This window comes from Camelus ferus, chromosome 34 (assembly GCF_009834535.1).
Source record: "Camelus ferus isolate YT-003-E chromosome 34, BCGSAC_Cfer_1.0, whole genome shotgun sequence".
Lineage (NCBI taxonomy): Eukaryota > Metazoa > Chordata > Mammalia > Artiodactyla > Camelidae > Camelus > Camelus ferus.
The window spans coordinates 10044122-10056330 of NC_045729.1; the positions used below are offsets into that span (position 1 = coordinate 10044122).

Below are 12209 nucleotides of genomic sequence, written 5' to 3' on the forward strand. Positions count from 1 at the left end.
AAAGCTTATGTTGTCAGCCGTGAAATTTGGAAGCAACTCCAGAAACTCTTCAAAAGGACACAAAGGCAAGATACATACATATCTTTGGGTTTATGCAATTCTATGTTCTTCATTTTTAGCATCTTGCCTTGACTCTTCCTTCCTGGAGAACACTGAAACGTTCTCATTTTTCTCTTCCATCTCCATACTTATCTATAATTGTATTCGTAGTTTTCCTTCCCTCCCACCTGAGAGGAACAAGCGACTCTATTCCTTTCCTTGGATAAATTTCCCATTTGCATTTCTGGTCCAGGCTATTGTGGTGCCTTCTCATTTTGTCACTTCACTCATCTCTGTTTTCTCATCTTCCCTGCATGATCCTTCATATCAGCTTGTAAATATGCTTGAAGCTCTTTTATTTAAACAAATATAAGAACCCCATACCTCAAAATCTTTTTCTTACTTCCTCTGCGATTCTCTTGCCTTTACGATCAATGTGATTCTAAGAGACACAATTTATTTCCCTCCATTGCCTCTGCAGGACCTTGAAGTATAGCCTCCAACTTCACTAACCAAATGTGCTCCTTCTTCTACAACTATTGTCTTGGTTAATGATGTAATTAGCCATCATTTACCCAAATCAGAAAGCTCAAAAATCTTCCTTTTTTCCTCTCTCTTTTTCACTTTGCTCTGAAATGATTCTCAGATCTGCTCTGTAAATTTCTCCTGATGCCTAGATCAGGCCCAGACCATTTTTCAAGCAGACTATTTCAAAACCTGACATCTGTCTAATATCCTTGCTCTTTTTCTACTCTTTTTTTCAGTCCACCCTTCACATTAATTCACAGAATTAACCTTGTATAAAGTTAATCCGATTGCAAGGCTCCCATTCTTAAAATTCCATAGGCTGCAGTAAAGTTAGTTCATAGTAACCACCTGATTCATGAGGCCTCCATCTAAACTGAACCACCCTTTTCAACCTTGTCTCCCAGTACAATGTCCTTCTAGTATTATGTGAAATTACTCACTATTCTCTGAACCCCCATAACTGTGATCATGCTAATCTTTCTTTCTGGAATGCCATTTCCTCTCTTCTCCACTCAGGAAATTCCTATGAATGTTTCAAGTCAGAATGCAATTTCTTTGTGAAGCTTTTCTTATTTTCTCTGAAAGAATTTGCCTCTCTCCCTTGGGGGCACACAGCACTCAATACTTTGACAACAGTACAGAGTACTGTTGTGTGGTGATATTCAGCTTGAGTCTTTCCCTCTAAATTGTATATTTTTTAGAGACAGTCACTTTGACTTATTCTTGTTTCTTTGATTTATTGCATGCTGATTCCTATGTACACATATTTTTGCTCAATAAATAAATGGAAAAGATACACCATCGTCCATCACTTCATTATTTAGCTTAAATGTGGAAGTTATAGCTGTGTCCCTTCTCATATTCTATTCTGCCTGCTTACAATGCTAGTTAAGAATGGCTTTAGCATAAAATTCATCTCCACAATGAAGAATATAGTGGTTTGGTGCAAACATTTTCGTAGAACATTTTCCCAAGGAAACTGATTTTGAAAGCTGAGGCACTACCTATTAAGTATTGCTCTTCTTCCTGCAAAAACATCATTTTACATCACTGTAGGATGGCAGGTTCTGGTACCTTGTCAAATTTTTATTTAAGCTTCTGATGTAATCCTCTGATGCCAATTCAGAGTTTCTATTTTTAAATTAATACTTTCTTTGAACTGCCTTCGAATTCCTTGGGTAATTTCTGCTATTAGCAGTTGAACAGTTGTGCCTGTGCATCAGGGTTCAAGAAAATAGCCACCATCTGCCAAGAACTACCGATCTTAGCCCTTGATCTCTATTATTCTGACAGGACTGTCTTCTCTAATGGAAGTATCAGTACCCGGTGAACACATGGCTAACGCTCAGCCATGGATGTATTAACACCCTATGGCCCACACGTGCTAAATCAAATCTCAACATGTCTCTTGCTAAAAATACGACAAAAGGAGGTGGTGAATCTTCAAAGAGGATTAAGTAATCAGAAGTATTAAAAATTATCCAAGCTAGAAATGATGCACACCAGTTCTCAAGAGGTTAAGCCATTGAAAAAATAGACTATTAAAAGGGGAGAAAATACAGATCTCTGAAGAACTCACTCTGACAACTCACTTAACAAGCACATACTGTTTGTCTCAGAAAACTCAGCTTTTGAATTTAGAGAAGTTGAAAGGTTCATTTCTGGAAACAGCTTGTCCTTAAGTGTTTTAATAGTTCCGTTAAACTGAGAGTGGGAGTCAAAGGCTAAGTACAATGGAAATACTCCAACCTTTTCAGTGACCTTCTTTGATGCATGATAAGGAACTTACCAGGTTCAATGTGCATATAAATCAAATTTCTACTAAGTTTCCTGAATGATGCTTAATAAGTAGCACTCTACTTGAAGCTCGTCCCTGTAACCTCTAATTATTCAGATAAAAAGAAATTACACAGTGAAATAGAAACATCCAAGCATAAGAAGGTTAAGTACTATTATTTACCACAATCAAACTATTTTATGATCATTTTATTTACATATTTAGTATGTAAGTAAATTGTATTTATGCCGGAAGACTGTAAGTCACAGTGGTGAAGTCAGCAAGCTCTGAACCTCTGGGTTTAACTCCAGCTCCTAAACTTACTGGTGTCACCTGGGCAACTTAACCCCTGTAAGCCACAGTTGCCTCATGGGTAATATTGAAATAATAATAGGGTTTGCCTTAAGGGTTATTGTAGATAATATTGTAGATAATAATATTATTATTAATAGTATTAAAAGGCATTAAGCAAAAATCTGATATTTAGACTTAAAACATTAAGTGAATCAAATAGATGTTCAACATTTGTTTTAGGTAGAGAAGACTCCTATAAGAATTATGCTTGGTTATCAGGAATCAGAGAATACTGAAGTGTGTGTAGTGACTCTTTTCATTTTACAAGCAACAAAACTCTGCAGTATTATAGGCTTCATTTTGACAAAGATGTCTGTAAGAAATATTCCATGAACTTTACAAAAAATATCAGTTACCACATTTAAATGTCTTTAAAATAGATCAAGGCACATCTTAATAAAACAGTAATAAATTACAAAAAAAAAAAAACCAGTGAATTCTTTAGAAACTTTAGAAAGTTGTTCCATAAGAAAATTATGCTTAGAGATATAGTCATAGTTTTTACTTTTATAATTATTCTTAAAAAAAATTTAATAGCTTTACAGAGAGATAATTCAAATATCATACAGTTTCCTCAAAGTGTACAATTTAATGGTTTTTAGCATGTTCCCAAAGTTGTGGAGCCATAGCCACAAAAAAACCCCTCATATCCATTGGCAATTACCCCCTATTTTCCTCCAACTTCCTCTAGGCCCAAGTGACCACTAATGTATTTTCTGTCTCTATTGATTTGCCTATTCTGGAAATTTCTTATAAATATGATGGACATTTCTTACAATATGTGGTCTTTGGTGACTAACTTCTTTTGCTTAGCATGTATTCAAGGTTCATTCATGATGTAACATATATTAATATTCGTTCTTTCTTATTATTGAATAATATTATATTGCATGGATAGACCACATTTTATCTATCTATTCATTAGTTGATGGCCATTTGATTTGTTTCTACCTTTTTGCTATTACAAATAATGCTGGTCTGAACATTCATGTATGAGTTTCTCAGTGGACCTATTTTTCATTAATCTTGAGGATATACCTAACAGTGGAATGGCTGGGTCATATGGTGACTCAGTGTTTAATATTTAATAAGCTGACAAATTGTTTTTCAAAGTGGCTGCCCCATTTTACATTCCACCAGCAATACATGAAATTTATAGTGTCTTCACATCCTTGCCAAAGCTTATTGTCTTTCTGATTACAGCCATCCTGGTTAGTGTGAAGTTATACTTTACTGTGGTTATTATTTCTCTTTCCCTAGTGGTTAATGATGTTGAGCATCTTTTCATGTGTTTATTGGACATCTGCATATTTTCTTTGGGGAAATGTCAGATCCTTTGACCCTTTAAAATTAGGTTATTCACTGTTTTGTTGTTGAGTTGTAAGAATATTTATACATTCTGGATACAATTCCTTTATTACATATATGATTTGCTAATATCTTCTCTTATTCTGTGAATTGTTACTTTTACATTTTTTTAAAAAGGTTGGCTATGGATTTTTTTTGAAGTATAGTCATTTTACAATGTTGTGTCAATTTCTGGTGTATAGCATAATACTTCACTCATATATATACATACATATATTCATTTTCATATTCTTTTCTAATTATAGGTTACAAGATATTGAATATAGTTCCCTGTGCTATATAGTATAAACTTGTTGTTTATCTATTTTACATATAGTAGTTAGTATCTGCAAATCTCGAGCTCCCAATTTACCCCTTTCCACCCTCCACTCCCTCTGATAACCATAACTAGAAGATGACATCCTTAACTAGAAGATGACATCATTACCTCACCTCACCTCCCAGCCCCATGCATTTTATTCTGAGGGGACATCTAAAGAATATATAAGGGGTGGGTTTTCTTCCTTTTATTCCTATCATTGTCATTGGCTTATTAATTGAATACCTAAGCAGGGTAATTTGCCACACTTTGCATATTTCAAATAGTAAAAGATATTGTTCCAATTTTTAAGAACTCTTCTTTTGAGAGGAGAAGGAATAGAGAATTTTATTTTTCCCTATTCAGTTTCTTTGATTATTTCTCTAAGAGCAACTAGACTTTTAATTAAGAAACTACGACCATTATACTTCAAGTTTAGTACAAAAGACACAATCATAGTTTATTTACTTAAAATTTATATTCATAGTTTACTTATCTAAATTTAATATCCATAGCTACTGAAATTGGAAACAAACAGAACAGCTATTGAATTAATCATATGGTCCTACAGTTCTTCTCTTCAAACAAGTTGTTCTCATTAGTATTATCATGCCTGCCATGCAATTCTTACCTGGAAGACAAAAGTCCAAGTGCCTCCAAAGGGTGAGAAAATTTCCATCTTCTCAAAATGGTATGCATTTCTGAAACAGTTCTTTCATCCCATCCAGGGGCACTACCCAGGACCAAGGGAAGGGAGCAATTTTCATTATTGCAGTAGAAACGATAAAACCATAAGTATCTTCTCTTTTCCTCCGAGAGTCTGCAAAACCAGATTGGAAACTATGATTTACTGGAGTTTGCTATACTAACAAATGTTTCCTGTAAATACACAGTACAAAATGTTAGTCTAGTTCTTTGACTTTTATTTTAGAAAATAAGTCCTTTATCTTCTTGAGACAGTTTGATAGGTTATTTTCATAAGCTTATTTCCCACTAACTTTATTCTTTTGAAGAAAGGAAAATAAAATAAACTTCAGTTCAGATAATTCATATTTATTTTTCCTCCCTCCTATCTTTGCCACTTTTTAAAAAATGTCATTTTGGTTGGCAGAGTCTCTGTCTCCTTTAAGGCAGACCAAGTTTATCTGAATCTTGTAACATGTACTGCTGAGAGCAGAGGTAATCAACCATTTACTTTCTTACTTTCTTTACAAATTAACTCAGACCCAAGTGGGCCTGTGAAGAAAAGGCATATTTTAAAGATGATATTCCTTCATTTCCAACCAAGTTTCATCAAAGGTCAGAGAAGTTTTTGCTCAAAACTTCAAAAACAAGTATCTCAATTCATCCCTGGATTCTGGCTTTAAATTCTCAGAGTTTCCTGGAAGTTTGGAGTTAAAATGCCAGTGAAAAGGACTTCTTTAAATGCGCAAGCATTTCTCCTCGGAGAGTGGTCCCAAATGGGTCTAAGTCTAGTACGAGGGCCACCGAGTCACTGACAGCTTATCATGTTTTGCTCACACTCCAGCAAAAGCATTCAGGACCACAGTTCAACTGAAGGACAGCATTTCTCACATGACAATGACAGCTTTTCAACATTGTCTCCTCCAAACTGACACTCTGTTGCTCAGTTTAAATTAGCTAAAACTCCCGAGAAGGATAATGAGAAATATTAAAAAAAATTTAAGTATCAATGTTTCTCTGCAATTTCTTTTGAAGGCATCTTCATCTGCAAAACGAAAGAACTGGATTACAGAGGATGATTTTAAGGTACATGTGGGGCTCTTTTCTGCTTTGTCACTAGCTTCCTCACCAGAAAGCCCTCAGAAGGAAAAAAAAATCCCGTCAACAAAATTATTACCATAGTACTAACACAAATTATTTTGTTTTACTTAAGTTCTATTTTTTCCAATATTGAACTAACGATATTTTTTCCTTTTATCTACTTTTATTGAAACATAGTTTACATAAAAGAGAATGCAGATTCAGTTCTTCAACTTTTGACAAATGTATATACCAAGTAAAAACCAAATTCCTTTCAAGATATTAAACAGTTTTCCTGTGCCACCGGAGGCAAGCTGGTATGATTTTTTTCCATTCTAGATCAGTATCAACTGTTTTCAAACTTCATATAAATGGAATCAGAGTCAATATTCTTTTGTGTATAATTTCTTTCACTCAGTACAAATTGTTTTTCGAAATTATCCATATTGTTGAGTGTATCAGCTTATTCCTTCTAATTAATGAGTACTATTTCTTTATGTGAATCTATCAGTTTGCTTATCCTTTCCCAAATCTGATGGACATTTGGGTTGTTTCCTATTTTGGGATATTATGAATAAAGCTGCTGTGAACATTTATGTGCATGCATTTGTACGGAAGTATTTTTAATTTCTCCCTGAAAGCACCTAGGAGGGGAATGACTTGGATTGATTGTCAGGTGTTTGTTTACCTTTTGAAGAAACTGTCAAACTATTTCCCGAAGTGGCTGTAACACTTTATTATGTGCAGAGTATGATAGATCCAATTTATGGCATTCTTGCCAACACTTGATTTTGCCTATTTGAAATAGTACCCATTCTAATGGGTGTATAGTTTTATCTATAGCACTAATTTCGGGAGAAATAGAACTGTCATCTTAACAATAGAGATTATTCTAATCAATGACATGGTATATCCTTCCATTTACTTAGGCTTTCTTTAATTTCTCTTAGCAATTTTTTTTTTTTACTTTTAGGTGTAGAGATTTTAATAGTGTAAACAGAATTTTTTAAAATAATATTTTTTAACTGGGATACAGTAGTAATTTGTACATTAATCTCAAATGCTATGATCTTACATAATCATTCTGAAAATAGAGTTAGTTTTATTTCTTTCTTTCCAACTTTACACATTTAAAACTTATTTTTATTGCCATAGTGCACTGGCTAGGACTTCCACTACAACACTGAAGAGGAATATTTAGACAAAAATCCTTGTTTTGTTTCCAGTCTTAGAGGGAAACACTCATTCTTGGACAATTTAATATGTTATTAACTCTAGATTCTTCCATAGAACTAGATTTAACTCAGAATTTTAAGGTTGAGGAAGTTCCATTCTATATCCAGTTTTGTGAGTTTTTAATCATGAATGGATATTGAATTCTATCAAATTTCTTTTCAAAATATATCAAGATGGTACGATTCCTTGTATACCTTTTCCCATTCTTTTAATTTTAATCTAGCTGAATCCTTATATTTAAAATATATGCCTATATATAGCTGCATAAAGTTGGATATTATTTTTGTAATGTAGGCTAACATTTTCTGCCTTTTAACTGAAGTTTTTATTCATTTATATTTAACAGAATATTGACATGGTTGGGTTTAAATCAACCATATTGCTATTAATTTTTTTGTCCAAACTATTTCTTCTTTTTTCTGGTTTTCTTTTGGATTTTTAAAATTTTAAATTTTGTTGTCTTTTTGCTTTTTAAATGTACTCTTAAAATTTGGGGATGTGGCTTCTCTAGGGATCACAATATTTTTTTTAGCCTATCACAGCCAACCACAATTAATATTACACTACCCTATCTATAAGGACCTTAGAACACTACACTTTTTTTAAATTTCTCATTCTTATTATAGTTGTTATACATTTTATTTTTATATATTACAAACCCAGCTGTACATTGTGATTTTTAATGGTTAATTATTTTTAAATAAATAAACAAATGTGTAAATAAAAATATTTTTATTATATACTTATTTTCCTGTTGTGATGCTTTTCATTTATTCTTGTAGTTTTGAGTGTCCATTCAGTTACCACTTCTTTCAGCGTGAAGTATTCTCTTTAACATTTCTAATAGTACAGACGCGCTTATAATAAACTAATTCAGTTGTGTTGAATTGAAAATGTTTTCATTTTGTCTTCATTTTTGAAATGTAATTTTACTGAACATAGAATTTTAAGTTGATAGATTTTCTTTTCCTCTTCCAAAATGCAAGATAATGTTCTAATGTCTTGGCTTCCATTGTTTCTAATGAGAAATCTGCAGTTAATGAGAAATCTGCAGAATTAGAGTTGTTTCCATGAATGCAACTTGCTGATTTTCTCTGATGCTTTAGGGAAAAAAAAAAGTATGTTTATCTTTAGTTTTCAGAAATCTGACTATAATGTGCTTAGGTGATGTGTGTGTGTGTGTGTGTGTGTGTGTGTGTGTGCGCGTGCGCACCCATGTGCCTACTAAGGAGTTACTAAACTTCTTTTATTTGTGAGTTGATTTTTTTAATCAAACTTACAAAATTTTGGCTATTTTCACTTTAAGTATTTCTTTTTTTACCTCAATCTCTTCTCTCTTGTGTGTCCAATATACACATATTATGTTGCTTGATACTGTCCCAGAGGTCACAAGGCTATTTTCAGGATGTTTTTGCTCTTTCTGTACTTCAACATGTATGATTTCTGTTGCCCTTTCTCAAGCTCACTGTTCTTTTTTCTTGATTATGCAATCTATTAAACCTTCCAGTGATTTTTAAAAATTAAATATTGTTTTTCAGTTCTTAAATTTCCATTTTTCTACTGAGGCTTTATTTGTTCACTCACATGTATCTTTTTATTTAAATCCATAAATGTCTTTATAATAGTCATATTGAAATAATTATCTGCTAACTTAAAAATATTTGGATCTGTTTCTGTTAACTGCTTGCCCCCATCCTGGGCTATGGTTATATGTTCTCACTCTTTCTATGTCTAACATTTAAATTGCTGCATTGTTGAGAGCCTGCATTTTGCTGTATTTTGAGTGTTAAATATTTTCATTTTTTAGCAGGCAATTTAATTACTAGCAGATCAGCTGGATCCTTTGAGGCTTGTTTGTACGATTTGCCAGACTAGGCCTAGCATGGTCCTTAATCTCAGGCTACAGCACACTTATTCCTAATATGCATCTTTCTGGTTTCTTTACTGAATGCCTGAGGCATCCTCTGATCCTTCTCCATTCTCACCGGCAAGAATTTCTATGTCTCCCAGCGTTGCACAACTTCTAGAATCTACATTTATTTCACATCTCCCTGTAGTGCTTCTTTTGCAGTCCCTAGAAAATCTCTGCTTATGAGTAGTTTAGTACTCAGCTAAATATTTAAGGGGACCCCAGTACCTATGTCTGTGGCTCCTACCCTGTATATCTTCCTTTTCTCCACTATTATGCTCTGGAAATTCCAGCTGCCTCAGCCTCATTAAACTGATCTTTGCTGCTTTTTTTTTTTTTGGTTAATCTCAGCAAGACCTACATGCTCTTCTTAATTATACCTCCTGGAGCTATGATACAGAAAATGCCTGTGGGCTGAAAGCCACTTTATTCATGGGCTCCCCTCAAGCCCTGCCTATTCAGTTTCTGAAACCAGTTGTTTCATTTGTATTTGTGTCGTATTTCTTTAAGTCAGGAGGGTTAGTCTAGTCATAGGTAATCTTCACAGCTAGAAGTAGAAGCATTTGTTTCAAAACAAACTTTTTGTATCTTATACCCTGGAATTTTCTTTACATCAGACACATTCTTTTAGTTGCCATGAAGAAGGTATTCTTTCTTATTTTTACAAATTGTAAGGGTATATTTTCATTAAATTTCACTGAGTCTGAACTTTTTGACTGATTACATTTGATCAATTTGGAAGAAGGAACAATTAAGTCACCAACTAAATGATAAAATGTGGTATTTTGAAAATGAATTTAATCTAATTCTAACATAAGTTTTACCATATTGAAGGCTGTTCTCCATCTGTTTTCACAGTGCAGAATGAAATTGTACTCTACTGAGCATTAGTAATTGTACTTGAGTGGGTGAAACAGGAAAACGTTGCTTATTTTATGTATAAGTTATTCACTTAAATAGAAGCTGAAGTATAAAACCAGTTAAAATTCACTGGGGTTCATTTAAAAACACAAACCTTTAATATTTAAAGGTAGTTACTGTGCTTATTATTTGTTAGTTTTGACATTTTTAATATATTTAAATGTCAAAGTATAGCACCTTTTTAAATTTTAAAAATCTCTCATTACAAATATATTAGCCTCTGATATGTGACACACTTAAATGTAAGGTTTTATACTTTTGAGTAAGGAGGGCAGAAAGATGCTTCACCAAGTTAAGATGACAGCAGTCTAGTATGACAATGGATCATCAAAATATGAGTCATGAGGACTACAAGTATCTTTCATCATTTTCAACCCTTAAGCTAATTTTTCTACCACACTGTATGCAAAGGAACTTTATTCATTACAACATTTATTTTATACATATTACTTATCAGGCACAGTGTAGAGCACTGGAAATGTGACAAACAAGACAGGCAGGTTCTTTGTTCTCTCAGTTCTTATAAACTAAAGAGAAAAAAATACATTAATGAAGAAGATGACAATATATTGTGTTAAGTGTGATGACATAAAAGGTAGTAAGATAGATAGTAGAGAAAAACTTCGTTAGATTGAGTTATCAAAGAAGGTCCTCTTTGCGAAGATCACATTAAGAACTACAGGAGAGATAATTCAGTCACGTGAAGAAGTAGGAAGGAGTATTTCATGTAGAGGAAACACCAAATAGAAAGGACTTGAGATGGGAGAGGAACAGCACATGTGAAATATGTGAAGGAAACTGATGTCATCGGCTTGAAGTGAATGAGGAAAAGAGTAAGACGAGTTGAAATTAGAGACCAGGGCAGCAACAAGAGTACCCAAGATCACATTCAGCACCTCAGTCTAGAAGGTCTCAAACTGACTTCTCCTCCAGAAAAAAGACTCTAACAGCTGCCCAGTTGATCAATTCAAAACCTTATATTCTTCGTTGACTTAACTTGATTCTTCCTGGTTTCTCAATTGGCTTAACCTCTATTTACTATTAGTCATCAAGTTATGTCTTCTCAACTTCCAAAATATGCTCACAGCTCTAGCCATTACTACCAGCATCCACTGCAACTTCCAAAATATGCTCACAGCTCTAGCCATTACTACCAGCATCCACTGCCATCACCCTAGTTCTGGTGACCATGACCTCCTGCCTAAAATATTATATCAGCTACTCTGTTGTACTACTTGTTTCCACTCTTCCTTCCTCTCCAATCCATTCTTCAATGTTCAGTCAAAGGGATCATTCAAAAAGATTATTCAGATCACGTTACAGCCCCCTTCAAAATCTTTACATAATTTATTATTGGAATAAAATGCTTTATTATGTTATATATTTTATCATAGTGTATATACATATACATGGAAAGGGGGAGAGATAGAGAGAGAGAGAATCTCTGAGAGAGAGTTGCTTTCTTAGTTTTATGCTTTTGGCATGTTAGTAACCCACAACTTGTGGCTTAGATATTACCAAATAGTAAGAATAAATAGTGAGTACAAAGAGAGAATTAGTATTCTTTTGAAATTCTTCCTGAGTTTTTTTTCCCCTGGGCAATTACTGTTTGACAAAATTTAAGTACTCCTTAATTACCAATTTAGTGGTATTAAAACCTGATTTATGTCCGTTCTTTCTAATCTGCCATCATAATTAAATTTTTCTTTTTCCTGTTTACTAAAACATTATTCTACCTACTTGAAGGATAGTTGAGCAATTAATGCTGATATATATCCATCAGTCTCTGCTTTGTTGTTTTGAACTGAATGTTTTCCAATCTTTTTATTTTTCCTTTGACCAAAGTTAAAGTTGCTACATGCCACAAAAAAAAAAATCTTTAAAAAATACATAAAATGACTGATTGAGCTCCTACACATTAGTTGATCCATCCAACAGGCGTGACTTTAGGAAATGAAAGGAGTTATGTGAGAAGGAAGGTTCCGCTTTAAAGATATGAGTGCTTCCAGCATGAC

The 12209-nt window shown here is 33.5% G+C and overlaps 1 protein-coding gene across 6 annotated transcripts in view; it reads right to left on the reverse strand.

Moving 5' to 3' along the window:
- Positions 1 to 12209, reverse strand: part of PIK3C2G (phosphatidylinositol-4-phosphate 3-kinase catalytic subunit type 2 gamma) — a 266459-nt gene that overhangs the window by 159397 nt on the left and 94853 nt on the right. For all 6 annotated transcript variants that reach the window (XR_004317065.1, XR_004317067.1, XR_004317066.1 and 3 more), the window contains one exon: positions 4996 to 5184. Coding sequence is in view for 3 of the 6 variants with exons in the window: in XM_006192094.3 (XP_006192156.2) it covers positions 4996 to 5184 (189 nt within the window). In the remaining 3 variants the exon portion in view is untranslated. The remainder of the gene's footprint in view (positions 1 to 4995; positions 5185 to 12209) is intronic.